The sequence below is a fragment of the Oncorhynchus mykiss genome, chromosome 23 (genome assembly GCF_013265735.2).
Source record: "Oncorhynchus mykiss isolate Arlee chromosome 23, USDA_OmykA_1.1, whole genome shotgun sequence".
Lineage (NCBI taxonomy): Eukaryota > Metazoa > Chordata > Actinopteri > Salmoniformes > Salmonidae > Oncorhynchus > Oncorhynchus mykiss.
The window spans coordinates 44,693,432-44,714,782 of record NC_048587.1 but is presented as its reverse complement, the minus strand read 5'-3'; the positions used below and the strand labels follow the sequence as shown (position 1 = coordinate 44,714,782).

Sequence of the window (21,351 nt, the reverse complement as noted above, 5' to 3'; positions counted from 1 at the left end):
AACCAGGCAGAGAGCAAGTAGGTGTCTGTTCCTAACCTAACCCCTAACCCTGAACCAGGCCACCAGCCAGGCAGAGAGCAAGTAGGTGTCTGTTCCTAACCTAACCCCTAACCCTGAACCAGGCCACCAGCCAGGCAGAGAGCAAGTAGGTGTCTGTTCCTAACCTAAACCCTAACCCCTAACCCTGAACCAGGCCACCAGCCAGGCAGAGAGCAAGTAGGTGTCTGTTCCTAACCTAAACCCTAACCCCTAACCCTGAACCATGCCACCAGCCAGGCAGAGAGCAAGTAGGTGTCTGTTCCTAACCTAAACCCTAACCCCTAACCCTGAACCAGGCCACCAGCCAGGCAGAGAGCAAGTAGGTGTCTGTTCCTAACCTAAACCATAACCCTGAACCAGGCCACCAGCCAGGCAGAGTGCAAGTAGGTGTCTGTTCCTAACCTAACCCCTAACCCTGAACCAGGCCACCAGCCAGGCAGAGAGCAAGTAGGTCTATGTTCCTAACCTAACCCCTAACCCTGAACCAGGCCACCAGCCAGGCAGAGAGCAAGTAGGTGTCTGTTCCTAACCTAAACCATAACCCTGAACCAGGCCACCAGCCAGGCAGAGAGCAAGTAGGTGTCTGTTCCTAACCTAACCCCTAACCCTAACCCTGAACCAGGCCACCAACCAGGCAGAGAGCAAGTAGGTGTCTGTTCCTAACCTAACCCCTAACCCTGAACCAGGCCACCAGCCAGGCAGAGAGCAAGTAGGTGTCTGTTCCTAACCTAACCCCTAACCCTGAACCAGGCCACCAGCCAGGCAGAGAGCAAGTAGGTGTCTGTTCCTAACCTAAACCCTAACCCCTAACCCTGAACCAGGCCACCAGCCAGGCAGAGAGCAAGTAGGTGTCTGTTCCTAACCTAACCCCTAACCCTGAACCAGGCCACCAGCCAGGCAGAGAGCAAGTAGGTGTCTGTTCCTAACCTAAACCATAACCCTGAACCAGGCCACCAGCCAGGCAGAGAGCAAGTAGGTGTCTGTTCCTAACCTAACCCCTAACCCTGAACCAGGCCACCAGCCAGGCAGAGAGCAAGTAGGTGGGTTCCCGGCCCCTGTCCCAAAACGTTTTAGTATTTGCCACTACGAAGAATACGTTTAGTTTTGAGAATGCAGATGTAAATTCGTATGGAACACAGTAAATTAGGATTACTAGGTCTAGGATTAGTGTCTGACTAAGAGACTGTCTACTGTGAAGCCTACTCTGAGGTACACTACATGGCCAAAAGTATGTGGACACCCATTCAAATGAGTGGATTCTGCTTTTTCAGCCACACCCGTTGCTGACAGGTGTATACAATCGAGCATGAGGCCATGCAATCCCCTCAGTTCACTGGTCACGATGGCAACACCCACCTGTAGCATGCGCTCCAGCAGGTGTATCTCACTGATCATCCCTAAAGCCAACACCTCATTTGGCCGCCTTTCGTTCCAGTTCTCTGCTGCCTGTGACTGGAACGAATTGCAAAAATCGCTGAAGTTGGAGACTTTGATCTCCCTCACCAAGTTCAAACATCTGCTATCTGAGCAGCTAACCGATCGCTGCAGCTGTACATAGTCTATCGGTAAATATCCCACCCAATTTTACCTACCTCATCCCCATACTGTTTATATTTATTTACTTTTCTGCTCTTTTGCACACCAATATCTCTCTCTACCTGTACATGACCATCTGATCATTTATCACTCCAGTGTTAATCTGCAAAATTGTAATTATTCGCCTACCTCCTCATGCCTTTTGCACACAATGTATATATACTCTTTTTTTTCTTACTGTGTTATTGACTTGTTTATTGTTTACTCCATGTGTAACTCTGTATTGTCTGTTCACACTGCTATGCTTTATCTTGGCCAGGTCGCAGTTGCAAATGAGAACTTGTTCTCAACTAGCCTACCTGGTTAAATAAAGGTGAAATAAAAAATAAAAAAATAAAATAGATAAACATTGGCAGTAGAATTGCCTTACTGAAGAGCTCAGTGACTTTCAATGTGGCATCGTCATAGGATGGAACCTTTCCAACAAGTCAGTTCGTCAAATTTCTGTCCTGCTAGAGCTGCCCCAGTCAACTGTAAATGCTGTTATTGGGAAGTGGAAATGTCTAGGAGCGACAACGGCTCAGCTGCGAAGTGGTAGGCCACACAAGCTCACAGAACGGGACTGCCGTTCTGTGAGCGTAACAAGTAATAATCGTCTGTCCTCAGTTGCAACACTCACCATCAAGTTCCAAACTGCCTCTGGAAGCAAAGTCAGCACAAGAGCTTCATGAAGTGGGTTTCCATGGCCGAGCAGCCGCACACAAGCCTAAGATCACCATGCGCAATGCCAAGCAGTGGTGTAAAGCTCGCCGCCTTTGGACTGGAGCAGGGTAAACGCTTTCTCTGGAGTGAATAACGCTTCAACATCTCTGTCCAACGGATGAATCTGCGTTTGGCGGATGCCAGGAGAACACTACCTGCCCAAGTGCATAGTGCCAACTGTTACGTTTGGTGGAAGAGGAATAATGGTCTGGGGCTGTTTTTCATAGTTCGGGATAGGCGCCGTAGTTGCAGTAAAGGGTGATCTTAACGCTACAGAATACAATGACATTCTAGACTATTCTGTGCTTCTAACTTTGTTTCAATATGACAATGCCCCTTTGCACAAAGTAAAGTCTATACAGAAAATGTTAATGGAGATAAGTGTGGAAGAACTTGACTGGCCTGCACAGAGTCCTGACCTCAACCCCATCAAACACCTTTGGGATCAATTGGAACGCCGACTGCGAGCCAGGCCTAATCGCCCAACATCAGTGCTCGACCTCACTCATGCTCTTGTGGCTGAATGTGAACAAGTCGCCACAGCAATGTTGTAACATCTAGTGGAAAGCCTTCCCAGAAGAATGGAGAATGTTATAGCAGCAAAGGGGGGACCAACTACATATTAATGCCCATGATTTTGGAATGAGCTGTTTGACGAGCAGGTGTCCACATACTTTTAGCCATGTAGTGTATTTTCCTGACTGACCTGGCCTCCCTCTCTCTTCTCTCCTCAGACAGAATGCAGAGCTTGCCAAGCTGAGAGAGGACTGTGCCAGACTGACCAAGGAGCTGGGGGAGAGGAGTGAGAGCCTTCAAGCTGATGAGAAGGTCAAGAGAGGGCTGGAGACAAAGGTGTCTTCTGTAGAGAAACAACTTACTCTACTGCAGGTAGGACTGGAAAACACAGACGCACACGGACGCACATGCACACGGACGCACAGACACACATGCACACACACGGATGCACACGGACACGCGAACACGGACATGGAAACGCACACGGACATGGACACACACACACGTTCAGACTAATGACAACATCTGGAGAGGGCTGGAGGTACTGCCCCTGCTGCTATAAGTAGTATCACACCAGATTTAGCTAGTCTGTTCTGTGACCTAGGAAAATGTAACATACTGTAAGTAGTTGTCGTGACTTTACTTTCATTAATCTGATGACTGTTATTTATCTAATCAATAACTGTTTAATTGTTACCCGAATCATGTAACAATTAACTAATTAGGAATTTGGTCCCACCAGAGCGGTTGCTTAAAGAGTTACCATGTCCCAAATTTACCTATCACATCCATAAAACAGTCTACGTATTAATCATAACCTTGTATCATATCAATATTCGGAACAGTCGTAACTTCCAACAAGCTCAGTCCGATGATGCTGTGACACACCGCCCCAGACCATGACGGACCCCGCTTCAGAGTACAGGCCGCGGTGTAACGCTCATTCCTTCGACGATAAACGCGAATCCAACCATCACCCCGGGTTTAGGTTAGGAACATCACCCCTGAACCAGTCCTGTCTTGCCGGTGATGTCTGGTGAGGACCTGCCTTACAACAGGCCTACAAGCCCTCAGTCCAGCCTCTCTCAGCCTATTGCGGACAGTCTGAGCACTGATGGAGGCAGTTGTTGATGCCATCCTGTACCTGTCCCGCAGTCGTGATGTTCGGATGTACCGATCCTGTGCAGGTGTTCTTACATGAGGTCTGCCACTGCGAGGATGATCAGCTATCCGTCCTGTCTCCCTGTAGCTCTGTCTTAGGCGTCTCACAGGAATTGTGAGTTTAAATGTAATTGGCTAAGGTGTATGTCAACTTCCAACTTCAACTGTACACACAGTAGAACCAACAACACGATATACAGAAAATAAGGAACTTTGATGGGAATGCACCCTTGTCCAAAGTTATTATTTGCCCGCCAGAAAATGTTCCAATTTGTGCAAGACTGCGCAAATATCTGCATACTTGATCTGCGCAAACATGGTTGATATGCGTGGGCTCTCCTCGAAGAGAAGTTTGTCCGGCTCAGTAAAGCCTCAAACATAAATTGTCCACAATGCTGAAAAGGGCTACTTCTGTGTAAATTTAATGAAGAGGCGGAACACACCTCAATTCAAACTTTTAGAAAATACAACTTAGAAAATTATTTTGACAAGTTGAAACACAGCCTATAGATAATTAGCAGGCAGCGCGTGTTAACTGTACTGTTGCGTAATAATCACATTTTGGAACAGTGAGTGCATTCTGACATTACGTGCATAAAACAACTCACGCTGGGGGTGACCGTTAGAGATATTTGGAACTCACGTATGAAAAGGTTAACAAAAACACATCATTTTTCATACACAACATAAAAGGATGGAGACTTCGTACATGTAGTGTGCATATACTTTTCAAGTTACAGTATTTCTTTATAACATTTTTAATGACATCACAAAATAACCAAAATGACCTTCTTTAGATCACCTCTGACCATTTAGATCACCTCTGACCATTGGGGTGGCAGGTTAGTGGTTAGAGCGTTTTACTAGTAACCGGAAGGTTGCAAGTTCAAATCCCCAAGCTGACAAGGTACAAATCTGTCATTCTGCCCCTGAACAGTTAACCCACTGTTCCTAGGCCGCCATTGAAAATAAGAATTTGTTCTTAACTGACTTGCCTAGTTAAATAAAGGTAAAAAAAAATATATATATATGTTCTATATTAGAAATATCGTTCCAGTATTCGCTTTAGAACGTGTTAGAATTTCAGCGAGAAACGTCTGTGAAACAAAGGCACATTCCTGTGTGAATTTGGAGAGGGAGAAAACTGAACGTTCTAATCCCTGATTTACTGTCAACCCACCACCAGTCTGGCTGAAGTCATCTACTGCAAAGCTGATCCGACCCATCCGGATCCTCATGACATAGTATTGCACTAGATTTAGCTAGTCTGTTGTAGGAAAATGTTATTAGGAATCCAAGGAATCCAATATATCCAAGGGTATGTTGAACTGCAAGGCTACACCCTAGTTCTAGAACTGCCAGTTTGCAGTTTGCCTTCGCCTTACCCACTGGCTGGTCCCCCACTCCTCTAAAATCTTAGCTACGGGCTGGTCCCCCACCCCTCTAAACCCTTACCCTCCGGCTGGTCCCCCACCCCTCTAAACCCTTACCCTCCGGCCGGTCCCCCACCCCTCTAAACCCTTACCCTCCGGCTGGTCCCCCACCCCTCTAAACCCTTACCTTCCGACTGGTCCCCCTCCCCTTTACAGCCTTACCCTCTGGCTGGTCCCCCTCCCCTCTACAGCCTTACCCTCTGGCTGGTCCCTCACCCCTCTAAACCCTTACCCTCCGGCTGGTCCCCCACCCCTCTAAACCCTTACCTTCCGACTGGTCCCCCTCCCCTTTACAGCCTTACCCTCTGGCTGGTCCCCCTCCCCTCTACAGCCTTACCCTCCGGCTGGTACCCCACCCCTCTAAAGCCTTCGCTAACGGCTGGTCCCCCACCCCTCTAAAGCCTTCGCTAACGGCTGGTCCCCCACCCCTCTAAAGCCTTCGCTACCGGCTGGTCCCCCTCCCCTCTAAAGCCTTCGCTACCGGCTGGTCCCCCACCCCTCTACAGCCTTACCCTCCGGCTGGTCCCCCACCCCTCTAAAGCCTTTGCTACCGGCTGGTCCCCCACCCCTCTAAAGCCTTCGCTACCGGCTGGTCCCCCACCCCTCTAAAGCCTTCGCTACCGGCTGGTCCCCCTCCCCTCTAAAGCCTTCGCTACCGGCTGGTCCCCCTCCCCTCTAAAGCCTTCGCTACCGGCTGGTCCCCCTCCCCTCTAAAGCCTTCGCTACCGGCTGGTCCCCCACCCCTCTAAAGCCTTCGCTACCGGCTGGTCCCTCACCCCTCTACAGCCTTACCCTCCGGCTGGTCCCCCACCCCTCTACAGCCTTACCCTCTGGCTGGTCCCCCTCCCCTCTAAAGCCTTCGCTACCGGCTGGTCCCCCACCCCTCTACAGCCTTACCCTCCGGCTGGTCCCCCACCCCTCTAAAGCCTTCGCTACCGGCTGGTCCCCCACCCCTCTAAAGCCTTCGCTACCGGCTGGTCCCCCACCCCTCTAAAGCCTTCGCTACCGGCTGGTCCCCCACCCGTCTAATGCGCCTGTGATGTGGCTGGGTCTCTAATGGCCTTGAAATCATAGAGCTGTGTGTTGACCTGGAATGCAGCCACACAATAATGGGGCCGAATGACTAGCTGGCTGGCAGGTTGGTTGCTGACTGGTTGGCTGGCTCACGGGCTGACTGATTGGCTGGCTGGCTGGCACCAGATGGAATGTGTGCTATGTGCCCAAGCAAAGTTTAAAACATTACTAGACACCAGCTGTGTTTAGTCCATTTGGTAAATCCTAAGTGTGTGTGTGTGTGTGTGTGTGTGTGTGTGTGTGTGTGTGTGTGTGTGTGTGTGTGTGTGTGTGTGTGTGTGTGTGTGTGTGTGTGTGTACGTACTATTATGGGGTCAGTGAGTCAATGTTTTACTTCCTGGCAGTCAAGAGTTCATGTTAATTAATAATTGAATTATCATGTCCTTCTGGACCAGTTACGAGGTTTATCAACAGAATGTTACATGCCTATTAGTGAATATACACATGTCACTATCATTAGCCCTCCAGATTTTAGTCTTTCTCTTTCGCTCTCTCTCACACACACACCAGTTGTATACCTATTACTAAGTCTCTGTAGCTGGATAATAATGCTGTAGATATGTTTTGTATTTAGCCTCTGCTGCCCTCTGGTGGTTAGTAACATACAATGCGCCCCCACCCTTCATCCTCAGGCCAGACCCTGGGAATAATGTCATACTGTTATAATCATAGAAATACAATCTCATTCTAGTTGTGGTCATATCTTACCCTGAGCTTGCTGTCACAATACTTACTGTAGTATTACAGAATATTAAAATATGTCTTACTCTACCTCAGGCCAGCCGTGTAGAGAGTGAGCAGGTGCTGCAGAGGAGGCTGGAGGAGGTTAGTGAAGAGTTGAGGAGTTCACAGAGCACCCTGGAGAAAGCCCAGCAGGACGCTACCTCCGTCGCAGGTAAGACATTCACGTTTCGGCCATGTTTGTTCGAATTCCAGTGGACTAACCGAGTATGAAGCGAAAATGCTCAATTGAAGTCAATGTCAAACTTTCCGCAAATTCGACCATTAAATTGAACCGTCAGATTAAATAAACCGACCAAAAGAAGAAATAGGAATAGCTATAGTCACATTATTTGACTGCCAACCTTAACCAATTGTATTTTATTCTTCAAAATTGCAGTGAATAAGATCTATTGATTGAACAGCATTAATCAAATTTGATTTGTCACATGCGCCAAATACAACCTTACCGTGAAATGCTTACTTACAAGCCCTTAACCAACAGTGCCGTTCAAGAAATAGTTACGAAATAAACTAAAGTGATTATGATATATATTTTTTATATATACTAATCTTAAAGTAGCACAAGAAAATTACGTAACAATAAAGAGGCTATATACAGGGGGTACCGGTACATAGTCAATGTGCGGGGGCACAGGTTAGTATAGGTCATTTGTAAATCGACTATGCATAGATAATAAACAGCGTGTAGCAGCAGTGTAAAAACAAAGGGGAGCGTCAGTCAATGTAAATAGTCCGGGTGGCCATTTGTTTAATTGTTCAGCAGTCTTATGGCTTTGGGGTAGAAGCTGTTAAGGAGCCTTTTGGTCCTAGACTTGATGCTCTGGTACCGCTTGCCATGCGGTAGCAGAGAGAACAGTCTATAACTTGGGCGACTGGAGTCTTTGACAATTTTTTGGGCCTTCCTCTGACACTGCCTAGTGCATATAGGTCCTGGATGTCAGGAAGCTTGGCCCCAGTGATGTACTGGACCATATGCACTACCCTCTGTAGCGCCTTACGGTCAGATGCCGAGCAGTTGCCATACCAGGCGGTGACACAACCGGTCAGGATGCTCTCGATGGTGCAGCTGTAGAAGTTTGAGGATCTGGTGCCCATGCCAAATCTTTTCAGTCTGTACTGAGGGGGAAAAGGTGTTGTGGTACCTCTTCACGACTGTCTTGGTGTGTTTGGACGATGATTGTTCGTAGGTGATGTGGACACCAAGGATCTTGAAACTCTCAACCCGCTCTACTACAGCCTCGTCGATGTTAATGGGGGCCTGTTTGGCCCGCCTTTTCCTGTAGTCCATGATCAGTTCCTTTGTCTTGCTCACATTGAGGGAGAGGTTGTTGTCCTGGCAACCATACTGCCAAGTCTCTGACCTCCTGCCTATAGGCTGTCTCATCGTTGTCGGTGATCAGGCCTACCACTGTTGTCAGCAAACTTAATGATGGTGTTGGAGTCATGCTTGGCCACGCAGTCGTGGGTGAACAGGGTGTACAGAAAGGGACTAAGCACGCACCCCTGAGTGGCCCCAGTGTTGAGGATCAGCGTGGCAGATGTGTTGTTGCCTACCCTCACCACCTGGGGTCTGTCCATCGGGTAGTCCAGGATCCAGTTGCAGAGGGAGGTGTTTAGTCCCATGGTCCTTAGCTTAGTGATGAGCTTTGTGGGCACTATGGCGTTGGAACGCTGAGCTGTAGTCAATGAACAGCATTTTCACATACAGTGGGGCAAAAAAGTATTTAAATTCTCCCACTTAAAAAGATGAGAGACCTGTAATTTTCATCATAGGTACACTTCAACTATGACAGACAAAATGAGAAAAAAAATCTAGAAAATCACAATGTAGTATTTTTTTTAAATTAATTTATTTGCAAATTATGGTGGAAAATAAGTATTTGGTCACCTACAAACAAGCAAGATTTCTGCCTCTCACAGACCTGTAACTTCTTCTTTAAGAGGCTCCTCTGTCCTCCACTCGTTATTTGTATTAATGGTGCTCATAGTCAGTCATGAGTGCATTCGGGAACTGATAACAAGTTCAAACAGGTGCCATTAATACAGGTAACGAGTGGAGCCATGAAAGATTGTGTCATCTGTGGAGCTTGTGTTTCCGGCATGATGGTGTTGACGTGAGCCTTTCATGGCTGCCGACGTGAGTGCTACGGGGCCGTAATTAGGCAGGTTACCATCGCTTTCTTGGGCACAGGGACTATGGTGGTCAGTTTGAAACATGTAGGTATTACAGACTCGGTCAGGGAGAGGTTGAAAATGTCAGTGAAGACACTTGCTAGTTGGTCTGCGCATGCTTTGAGTACACATCCTGGTAATCCGTCTGGCCCCGCAGCTTTGTGAATGTTGACCTGTTTAACGGTCTGGCTCACATCGGCTACAGACAGCGTGATCACAGTCGTCCAGAACAGCTGATGCTCTATAAATATATAGTTTGTAGTGAGTTTTATCTGCCATCCCCCCAGACATCCAGGTCCATCTGGGCAGGATAGAGGCTGATCTGAAAGAGCGTAGTGCCCAGGTGGAGGCCCTAACAGCCCAGCTGGAGCAGACCGAGCTGGAGAAAGGACAACTGGAGGATCAGGTAGAATCCATCAACGTCCTGCTGGAGGCCAGCCACAACAGAGATGTGGACGAGGACACGGAGGTGAGTTGTCAGATTAGGGTTAGGGTAAGCGCCTAGACTGCTCCCAACCAGCACTTGCACACTCTGCGTGAGCCAGTGCTTACTAGTGCCAGAGAGGTTGTTAACTGAGAGACTCAAAATGCGATGACTTTCTGTAAACACTCATGATGAAGATTCAGAGCAATGTCAATGGCAGATTTGTTCACAAAGTATTTGCAGGAGGTAATCACAAATTGAGTGTCTGTTTCCAACCTCTCTGGTGCTAATGAGCAATGGCTTGTCCGGAGATGATGTGGTGGTGAAAACCATGCTATCAACGTTTTTTGGGGGTCCACTTCTGAATTCATGTTTATTTATGTTTTACAGGGTAACTCCACTGAGTTGGAACAGCTAAAGAGCAGGTATGGTTTTGATAATCTGTCCCTCATAATTCTCTTTATAGATGTGGAGTTGGTCTTTTCTCAACAACACCAATCATTTATCTTCCAGTCTTCAGGACAGAGACAGTCAGTTGGCATCACTCCAACAGGAGCTGAAGCATCTCCAAGAACTGAAACAGGAGGCTTCTGTAAGTAGTCTCTATTCTGTTTTTATTGTGCTAGCTAGTTGGATGGCCATGGCTAACTGAATCCATTATTTCTCTATTGATTTTCTCTCTAGGTTTTTTCCTAGGTTCCTGCTTTTCTAGGGAGTTTTTCCTAGCCACCATGCTTCTACATCCTGCATTGCTTGCTGTTTGGGGTTTTAGGCTGGGTTTCTGTACAGGGCTTTATAAACACATTTATTTATTTGATTGATTTCCGAGCTGAATCAGTTATTTCTCTTGATTTCCGAGCTGAATCAGTTAGTTCTCTATTGATTTCCGAGCTGAATCAGTTAGTTCTCTCTTGATTTCCGAGCTGAATCAGTTAGTTCTCTCTTGATTTCCGAGCTGAATCAGTTAGTTCTCTATTGATTTCCGAGCTGAATCAGTTAGTTCTCTATTGATTTCCGAGCTGAATCAGTTAGTTCTCTATTGATTTCCGAGCTGAATCAGTTAGTTCTCTATTGATTTCCGAGCTGAATCAGTTAGTTCTCTATTGATTTCCGAGCTGAATCAGTTAGTTCTCTATTGATTTCCGAGCTGAATCAGTTAGTTCTCTATTGATTTCCGAGCTGAATCAGTTATTTCTCTTGATTTCCGAGCTGAATCAGTTAGTTCTCTCTTGATTTCCGAGCTGAATCAGTTAGTTCTCTCTTGATTTCCGAGCTGAATCAGTTAGTTCTCTCTTGATTTCCGAGCTGAATCAGTTAGTTCTCTATTGATTTCCGAGCTGAATCAGTTAGTTCTCTATTGATTTCCGAGCTGAATCAGTTAGTTCTCTCTTGATTTCCGAGCTGAATCAGTTAGTTCTCTCTTGATTTCCGAGCTGAATCAGTTAGTTCTCTATTGATTTCCGAGCTGAATCAGTTAGTTCTCTATTGATTTCCGAGCTGAATCAGTTATTTATGTTTACTGAATGTATTTGGACATTTCTAGGCAGAATTGTATCCATTGGGAGGAGACATTTGGTTTCCAAAGTGGGGTATTGAGAACCATAATGTTGTCTTTTTATCTTTCATTATCTTCTTACTCTGTCCCGGCAGGCAGTCGCTACAGCTGAGACCGAGAGCCCACCTAACAGGTCTGTCTGGAGCAAGTCCACTGCTATTTCAGTTTAAATCACCCATTTGAAGCTGAAACTATGTCACCAACTTTGTTAAATTCTGCTATTATGTACCTGAACATCCTCATATGCATCTCTCTTCATTTCAGTGAGGAAGCAAGCCTGTTTCAATACCACTTCATTACAACACACCATTGCCTAATGCTGGTTAACAATGTGGTCCTTCATTCCAGAATGAAGGAAAGAACGAGCCAGGAAGTGAAGCAACCCAAAGAAACATCAGAGCAGGCCCAGAGCAGCACTGCTGTAAGTTCCTCTCCTACAGTCACCTACAGTTAACCTAGTCTGGTCCCAGGCCCATTGGTGCTGTTTCACCAATCTCCTATGGTCGTTTGGCATGACAACAACCATAGGAATTGGCAAGACCGCACAAACAGATTTGGGACAAGGCTATAGTTGCCCTTCTTGTGTATCAACTTGATCTGTACTACTGTAGGATATAGTTAACTGAATTCCTGCTTTATGTTTCAGCAGTCCGACAACACCGCAGAACTGGCGGTGCTACAAACCAGGTACAAAAAGCCTTGTTCCTTACCAAACCCATTGATTTTAACTTGGTTTTTCCCTTGTGGAATATCAAATCAAACTGTATTTGAAGTGTCTTTAAAATCGTAAAACAATAGAAATGTTGATTAAAAGCTATATGGAATATTTGCTTTTGGCTCTTCTATGTAAAAAGGATACTAAAGTAAACTGTGTTTCTGGCCATCTGGTTGTTTATTAGTCTGGCAGAGAGGGACGCTATGATGGCATCACTACAGGTGGAGCTAAGGGAAGCCAGGGACCAATCGCAGAAGGTACAGGAGACCCTCGCTCAGGTCCAGCAGAGCCAGGAATCAGAGCCTAGCACAGAGCTGCCGGTAAGACATGATGTACAAATCTGACTGAGCCATGATCATAACTTGATTGGTTTGGTCTGGTCTGACAGAAGTCATGGGGCCCGTTTATGAAACGTTTAGATAGAAATAGGCTTTGTCGAACAAATGTGCCTCTCTGACATGTAGGATAAGGAATCATGTCTGCTCTATTCACGGCAGTTCTATATGGAATGTATGACAAAGATTGGCTACCGGACATATCCCTGGTTATATAGTCCGTATATTATGTACACTGTATATAATGCTTCATAAACAGTACCAGTCCAAAGTTTGGACACACCTACTCATTCAAGGGGTTTTCTTAAATTGTTACTATTTTCTACATTGTACGATAATAGTGAAGACATCAAAACTATGAAATAACACGTATGGAATCATGTAGTAACCAAGAAAGTGTTAAATAAATCAAAATATATTTGAGATTTGAGATTCTTCAGAGTAGCCACCCTTTGCCTTGATGACAGCTTTGCACACTCTTGGTATTCTCTAAACCAGCTTCACCTGGAATGCTTTTCCAACAGTCTTGAAGGAGTTCCCACATATGCTGAGCACTTGTTGGCTGCTTTTCCTTCACTCTGCGGTCCAACTCATCCCAAACCATCTCAATTGGGTTGAGGTTGGGTGATTGTGGAGGCCAGGTCATCTAATGCAGCACTCCATCCCTTTCCTTCTTGGTCAAATAGCCCTTACACAGCCTGGATGTGTGTTGGGTCATTGTCCTATCCAAATTTGGACTCATCAGATCTAATGTCACCGGTCTAATGTCCATTGCTCATGTTTCTTGGCCCAAAGCAAGTCTCTTCTTCTTATTGGTGTCCTTTAGTAGTGGTTTCTTTGCAGCAATTCGACCACAAAGGCCTAATTAACGCAGTCTCCTCTGAACAGTTGATGTTGAGATGTGTCTGTTACTTGAACTCTGTGAATCATTTTTTTGGGCTGCAATTTCTGAGGCTGGTTGCTCTAATGAACTTATCCTCTGCAGCAGAGGTAACTCTGGGTCTTCCTTTCCTGTGGCGGTCCTCATGAGAGACAGTTTCATCATAGTGCTTTGATGGTTTTTGCAACTGCACTTGAAGAAAGTTCTTGACATTTTCCAAATTGACTGACCTTCTTGTCTTAAAGTAAAGATGGACTGTCATTTCTCTTGTTCTTGCCATAATATGGACTTGTTTAGTTTTTTTACCAATAGGGCTGTCTTCTGTATACCACCCCTACCGTGTCACAAACAAAACTGATTTGCACAAACGCATTCAATTACACAAATTAACTTTTAACAAGGCACACCTGTTAATTTAAATACATTCCAGGTGACTACCTCATGAAGCTGGTTGAGATAATGCCAAGAGTGTACAAAGCTGTCATCAAGGCAACGGGTGGCTACTTTTAAGAATTTCCAATATAAAATATATTTGGATTTGTTTCACACTTTTTTGGTTACCACATTATTCCATATGTGTTATTTGATAGTTTTGATGTCTTCACTATTATTCTACAATGTAGAAAATAGTTTTAAAAAATAAAGCAAAAACCTGGAATGACCAAACTTTGACTGGTACTGTATATCGTTTGTCTGCTTTTACCTGTAAGCCAGAGCACCACAGAAAAATATCACATTTGTAGAAAATGTAATGGACATGAATGTTTTCTCATTTGTTCTGACTGACTGTGGTGTTTTGATTCCAGGAGCTGTTGGAGAAACTTAAGGAAGCAGAGGACAGCCACGGGACACTGCAGGCAGAGTGTGACCAGTACAGAACAGTCCTGGCTGAAACGGTGAGTACCTACAACAACCCAACACGCCCAGTTGGTTTACACCGGCATATCTAGATCCCTCAAATTAAAATCTGGCTCTTGAAACCAGTTCCACTGCTTTTTTCATTATTCCCTCTAATTAGGGACTGATTTAGACCTGGGACATCAGGTGGGTACAATTAATTCTGGTAGAACAGAAAAGCAGCAGTATTTTGGACCTCGTAGTGTAAGATTTGAATACCCCTGCTCTAGATAAACTTAAAAATGGGCCTACAACATAAGACAATTACATGTTTGTGTGAGTGAGAGACTGGTGTAAATGGGGGATAGATCTACTGAATTTATCACCCAAAACCTGCATCTATAAAGATGTCAAATTTGACCTCAAGCAAAACCTTCTCTTGCATAGAAATACAAGTGTGTGAGTGGGCGAGAGAGCGAGTTGTGGTCTACAAGATTTCATCCTGCAAAATTTCAAATACAGAAATACTCACACAATCATGTGTCTGTCTCTCCACAGGAAGGAATGCTGAAGTGCCTTCAGAAGAGTGTAGAGGAGGAGGAGCTGGTGTGGAAATCCAAGATTGCTGACTCTGAGGACCAGTTGAAGAAGGTGAAGAAGCAGTGTTTTCTCTCCTCTCCAACTGTAATATTGTGTCCTCTCTCGTGCTCTTTGTGTGGCCCTGCAGTGTATTAGTGGGCGTGGCCAATGTTGCAGTCTCTGACCCAACATTTTTAAAGCCCTTTTCTTGGCCAAGAGACAATGTTTCTGTTTGAATGCAAATTTCCTGAAATTCTTCACATTTTGCCATGGCTTATGCTGTGTTCTTATGCTGTGTTCTTATGCTATCTGAGTGACTCAAACATTATGACACAATCAATGGGGGGGGCCCCATGCCAGGACATATTTTAGATTCTCTCTGACTGTCTAGTTTTTATTGGTGATTGTTACTTCTCAAAGATGATCTCATTTAAAAAATATATAGCTCTATATACCAAAACCAGATATATATATTCTCTACATAGTCGTTTAAGTTTACACTGAAAACATTTACATCACGAAAATGACCACAAATGTATTTTTAAAAAGCACCCCGCCACTGCTCAATGATTATTGGGGAAACACTGCCATGTTCTAAACCACACCCTCTCTGCTCACACTAGGCCCTGGAACAAGTGCACACTCTGAAGGAGACTGCAGAGAGCTTGAAGGCAGAGAACCAAAGCATAGAACAGGTATAAATATCAGGCTGATTTCAACTACAGTCCAGTAGGTGTGTCGTGCTGGACTGGTACAATTCAGTACAGACAGTACTTAAGTAATGGACTCCTTACCCTCCTCTCCCTCCAGCTGAAGGAGCAGTTGATGCTGTTGGAAGCCCAGTTGGAGAAACAGTCCGAGACCGCCCCGAAAGAGGAGGAAATGGCACCGGTACACATCTACATCCACACAGTACACCATAGGTACACTAGCTATACACATCTACATCCATACAGTACACCATAGGTACACTAGCTATACACATCTACATCCATACAGTACACCATAGGTACACTAGCTATACACATCTACATCCATACAGTACACCATAGGTACACTAGCTATACACATCTACATCCATACAGTACACCATAGGTACAGTGCCTTGCGAAAGTATTCGGCCCCCTTGAACTTTGCGACCTTTTGCCACATTTCAGGCTTCAAACATAAAGATATAAAACTGTATTTTTTTGTGAAGAATCAACAACAAGTGGGACACAATCATGAAGTGGAACGACATTTATTGGATATTTCAAACTTTTTTAACAAATCAAAAACTGAAAAATTGGGCGTGCAAAATTATTCAGCCCCCTTAAGTTAATACTTTGTAGCGCCACCTTTTGCTGCGATTACAGCTGTAAGTCGCTTGGGGTATGTCTCTATCAGTTTTGCACATCGAAGAGACTGAAATTTTTTCCCATTCCTCCTTGCAAAACAGCTCGAGCTCAGTGAGGTTGGATGGAGAGCATTTGTGAACAGCAGTTTTCAGTTCTTTCCACAGATTCTCGATTGGATTCAGGTCTGGACTTTGACTTGGCCATTCTAACACCTGGATATGTTTATTTTTGAACCATTCCATTGTAGATTTTGCTTTATGTTTTGGATCATTGTCTTGTTGGAAGACAAATCTCCGATCCAGTCTCAGGTCTTTTGCAGACTCCATCAGGTTTTCTTCCAGAATGGTCCTGTATTTGGCTCCATCCATCTTCCCATCAATTTTAACCATCTTCCCTGTCCCTGCTGAAGAAAAGCAGGCCCAAACCATGATGCTGCCACCACCATGTTTGACAGTGGGGATGGTGTGTTCAGCTGTGTTGCTTTTACGCCAAACATAACATTTTGCATTGTTGCCAAAAAGTTCAATTTTGGTTTCATCTGACCAGAGCACCTTCTTCCACATGTTTGGTGTGTCTCCCAGGTGGCTTGTGGCAAACTTTAAATGACACTTTTTATGGATATCTTTAAGAAATGGCTTTCTTCTTGCCACTCTTCCATAAAGGCCAGATTTGTGCAATATACAACTGATTGTTGTCCTATGGACAGAGTCTCCCACCTCAGCTGTAGATCTCTGCAGTTCATCCAGAGTGATCATGGGCCTCTTGGCTGCATCTCTGATCAGTCTTCTCCTTGTATGAGCTGAAAGTTTAGAGGGACAGCCAGGTCTTGGTAGATTTGCAGTGGTCTGATACTCCTTCCATTTCAATATTATCGCTTGCACAGTGCTCCTTGGGATGTTTAAAGCTTGGGAAATCTTTTTGTATCCAAATCCGGCTTTAAACTTCTTCACAACAGTATCTCGGACCTGCCTGGTGTGTTCCTTGTTCTTCATGATGCTCTCTGCGCTTTTAACGGACCTCTGAGACTATCACAGTGCAGGTGCATTTATACGGAGACTTGATTACACACAGGTGGATTGTATTTAAAGCCTGAGGTCAGAGTGCACCGGAGGTTATCGGTCATGGGGCATCCTTCACTGCTTGTCTGTTCTATTGGGGGATACTAGACTTTCTGGAAACTGGTCACTGGACAGCAATGGTTACCACAACCAGGGAATAGAGAGATATACAAATACTACTGGCTGATGTCATGACCATAGACAGCAGCCAGAGGTTTTAAAATGTTCTAGTAATGGCAGCCATCTTGGCATGTCATAAATAGGGACTAACTCATAAATAAAATCACTCGATTTTATTTCTATGGACTATATTCTAAATGAGTATCTCTCCTGCTGTTAAACCATGTATCTGTGGAGTTGGGATCCATTTTGATCACAGTAGAAAAGTCCCCTGTTCTCTTACTGACACATTTTGATTGATAAAAACATTACAGCAATACAAGAAACGGAAGGGTAATCTGGTCGTCAAGATAGTCAACACACACTAACTCCAGACTGTGTTTGTCTAGTCTGTCCAGTCTTCTCCATACACAGCTAACTCTAACCATGGTGTGTGTTTAACCAGCCCGTGTGTGTTGACTACCAGCTGCAGCTAACTCTAACCATGGTGTGTGTTTAACCAGCCAGTGTGTGTTGACTACCAGCTGCAGCTAACTCTAACCATGGTGTGTGTTTAACCAGCCCGTGTGTGTTGACTACCAGCTGCAGCTAACTCTAACCATGGCTTCTATCACTCTCATCTTAGCATGATCACTCACTCATTGGGTTCAGTTTCCCACTGATTTGAGATTTTTCACTGAAGGAACCACACTGTTTGTTTTGGACATGACGCTGCGTCTTGCCTGGTGTGGAGTGAAGTGGGCACTAACATGACACAGGGTGGTGTGGGGGTGTGCAAGTCACAACATTTTATAGTGCTTTTACATGCTTTTATCTATTTTTGTCTGTAGCAAGGAGGAACACACAACATCTCTAGTGTCCGTACAGATATTCATCTTATACAATATTTTCTGCAGCTCAAGGTCCGGTCCCAGTTGAATCAGACCACAGAGGAGTTTGAACAGGTACTAAACTCTCCCACCCCTCACTACATACCAACCGGAAGAGGGTAGCTCTTGCTAGCAAGTTTGACATTGGCTAACAACAAAATTGCTTAGTTAGACACAGCGATTTGTCGGCTCGACTGTATGTTTGACTGTTTCTTGTTTCTCTGACTGACTGTTTTGTCTTGATTCCCCACCCCCAGGCTCAGAAGACGGTTGCAGAGCTCCAGGCTCAGCTGGACCTGCTGAAAGAGGCAGGAGACTCCCCACAGGCTGACACAGAGGACGTAGCCCAGCTAAAGGTACCCACATAGCGCTGAACATGACCCTTGGCTTTGTTCATCAGGACACAATGCTGTGGAACTTTCAGATAAAAATGTGTTATGTAGAACAAACATGCCTCTCTGACATGTAGAATAAAAATAGTAATCATGTTGGCTCTATTCATTACATTTCTAACCCTAACCCTGCAACATTGGACAACGTTTGCCTGCTAAATGTGGACCAGGGCCAGTATTCATCAAGCGTCTCTGAATAGGAGTTCTGATCTAGGATTTATAAATCTCTCTGGGGTGAGGACTCTAGTGCCCAAATGCCTGTTTTAGCATGGGCACCGCCATTGAGGACTTTTACAATTTTAAAGTAGTCAACTGGGTGGGACTTATTATTGGTCAAGGAAGGATCACATGATTCCATCCAGGTCATCAGGAGGAATCAGCCAATGAATCATACTCTTGAGCTAACATTCCATAACTATAGGTGGCAATAAATCACCAACCTTGGCTTTATACCTGTACAAACAACACACTCCAGGTGGCAGTATGCTCCATTAAAGTTAGTTTACCAGCTCATAGAAATAGTAGAAGAACAAATGGACTAATTCAAAATGGAGCCTGAATAGCGCTACCCATGCTGTCACAGATGCTATAATGGGATATACAGTAGCCTATTCAATGCTGCGATCGTTATACATCTCTATGGGTCACCCCTGTCCATTCACTATAGTCTAAAAGGAAAAACTGATCCTAGATCAGCACTACTACTCTGAGACGCTTTATGAATATATGCCCTGGTCAGAACTGAAGCCGATGGAGGTTGTGTGAGGTCCGAAGGATCACCTTCTGTCCCTCTTCTTTTCTCCTCAGGAGCGCCTGCAGAAAGAGAGAAAACTAGTCAAAGATCTTGGCCAAGCAGCCACCAAACTCCAGCAGCTCTTAAAGTCCACTCAGGAGCAGCTTGCCAAAGAGAGGAACAAACACCGCACACTACAGGACCACTCTGATGAGACCAAGGTGGCTATGACAATCTATTACTAATTTATTATGCTAAGGTTGTGGGTTCAATTCCCACAGGGATCACATACCCAAACTAAAAATGTATGCACTCACTGTACTGACAGTTGTTTTGCATATCTGCGTCTGCTTAGTGGAATACAGAGTAAAATATTTATAATTATTATTATTGCACACAGCCTGAATGACTACAGTAATTCTGTTTTGAACTGCTGCATGGGTGTGGTTATGTCTTTTCTATATTTTTTTGTAATGTCCATCAATGATTGTTTTGATTGATTCATCTATTTATTGTTTGGGTGTGGTTGTAAATTTGTATTTTTGTGTCTGACTTTCAGAGTACAGTGCTGAAGGAAGGAACATCTGTTTAAGAGACTGAAGACAAGACATTAAAACATTCCAAAAAGGCCTTGATATGATTACTATTACCATAGTTATGTATTCCAAAATCATTCTTATTTCTTTGTACTGTAGTAGTTGATTTCTGCAACTCCTGTAAGAATCAAAGGACCAGTTTCCCAGACACAGATGCATGGTCAATGGAGAATCTCCATTTAAAATAACTTTTTAGTCCAGGACTAGGTTTAATCTGTGTCTGTGAAACCGGACCAAAATGTTTAGCTATTGCTATGAACATTTCATTGTATGATCTATGATGAGGAAAAAAAGACTATGCTGCAAACAAAACTTTGTTGAAGAAAAACTTCCATTCCATCAATGATTCTGGCTATGTCAGAAGTTATACCTAATACTAGCTTTGGTCCAGGGCATTGGACCAGAGTTAACCTATTACCTACTCTGCCTTATATTCACAATGACCCCCCCCCCCATCCAGAGTCCAGTGTTAAAAGGGAAAACAATTGTGCGTTAACGCGTACATCGACCTGTGCAATTACTTTGTCTGTATCCAAAATGGCACCCTATTCCCTATATAGCACACTACCTTTGACCAGGGCCCTCGGCGAAACGCAATGGGCCCTTGGTCAAAAGAAGTGAACTATATAGGGAATAAATATGGTGCCACTTTCGGACACACCTTTTGTGTGTGTCTTTTCTAAGAGGTTGGTTGAATGGTGGGTAGATTTTATGGTACACACAATGGATGGGTGAATGCAATACAGTGAGTGCCTCCTTCAGTACTGTGTGCGCAGTAGCTGGCTGCCAACACACATGAATGACTTTGATAAAGAATAAACTACAATGTAGCTATGTGTAATGACTCAGTCCTGCTTGAACCTGTTGTTGACATTTTAAAAAAGGATTGATGGAAGAAACCTTGTGGCTGTTCCAGAAAGCATGATTGTTACAGCCAGCTAATATTGATAAACATCCAGCTAATTTGGATAAACTGCCACAACGGCCACACAATCAGAGGCTATGCTACAGGACTTCTTTGCTAGCACTGACAGGTATATGTTCCGGTACTCCGCCGATAGTATCGACGAGCTAACCACCTCCATCACAGGCTTCATTATGAAATGCATCACTGACGTCCCCACAGTGAATGCTCGCTGCTTCCTCGATCAAAAGCCCGGGATTAACACTGAGGTTGGAGCTAAAATAAAGGACAGGGCTACTGCTCACAGGGCTACAGTGGGGCAAAAAAGTATTTAGTCAGCCACCAATTGTGCAAGTTCTCCCACTTAAAAGATGAGGCCTGTAATTTTCATCATAGGTACACTTCAACTATGACAGACAAAATGAGGGAAAAAAATCCAGAAAATCACATTGTAGGATTTTTTATGAATTTATTTGCAGATTATGGTGGAAAATAAGTATTTGGTCAATAACAAAAGTTTATCTCAATACTTTGTTATATACCATTTGTTGGCAATGACAGAGGTCAAATGTTTTCTGTA

General features: G+C 44.6%; 1 protein-coding gene across 9 annotated transcripts in view; it reads left to right on the top strand.

The window, feature by feature from the left end:
* Window positions 1-20,708, top strand: part of LOC110502822 (ribosome-binding protein 1) — a 42,479-nt gene extending 21,771 nt beyond the window's left edge. Inside the window, exons 9-25 of one of the 9 annotated variants that reach the window (XM_036960534.1) lie at window positions 3,072-3,225; window positions 7,299-7,416; window positions 9,725-9,906; window positions 10,252-10,286; window positions 10,375-10,453; window positions 11,512-11,549; window positions 11,765-11,837; window positions 12,063-12,103; window positions 12,316-12,451; window positions 14,153-14,242; window positions 14,742-14,834; window positions 15,386-15,457; window positions 15,573-15,653; window positions 18,174-18,221; window positions 18,404-18,502; window positions 19,346-19,492; window positions 19,831-20,708. In XM_036960534.1, the coding sequence (XP_036816429.1) occupies window positions 3,072-3,225; window positions 7,299-7,416; window positions 9,725-9,906; window positions 10,252-10,286; window positions 10,375-10,453; window positions 11,512-11,549; window positions 11,765-11,837; window positions 12,063-12,103; window positions 12,316-12,451; window positions 14,153-14,242; window positions 14,742-14,834; window positions 15,386-15,457; window positions 15,573-15,653; window positions 18,174-18,221; window positions 18,404-18,502; window positions 19,346-19,492; window positions 19,831-19,863 (1,519 nt within the window). In that variant the 3' untranslated portion in view covers window positions 19,864-20,708. Of the gene's footprint in view, window positions 1-3,071; window positions 3,226-7,298; window positions 7,417-9,724; window positions 9,907-10,251; window positions 10,287-10,327; window positions 10,454-11,511; window positions 11,550-11,764; window positions 11,838-12,062; window positions 12,104-12,303; window positions 12,452-14,152; window positions 14,243-14,741; window positions 14,835-15,385; window positions 15,458-15,572; window positions 15,772-15,857; window positions 15,892-18,173; window positions 18,222-18,403; window positions 18,503-19,345; window positions 19,493-19,830 lie in introns of those variants that run through there. The other 8 variants (XM_036960531.1, XR_005039208.1, XM_036960530.1 and 5 more) reach the window with 8 other exon arrangements.
* Window positions 20,709-21,351: the final 643 nt, after the last annotated feature.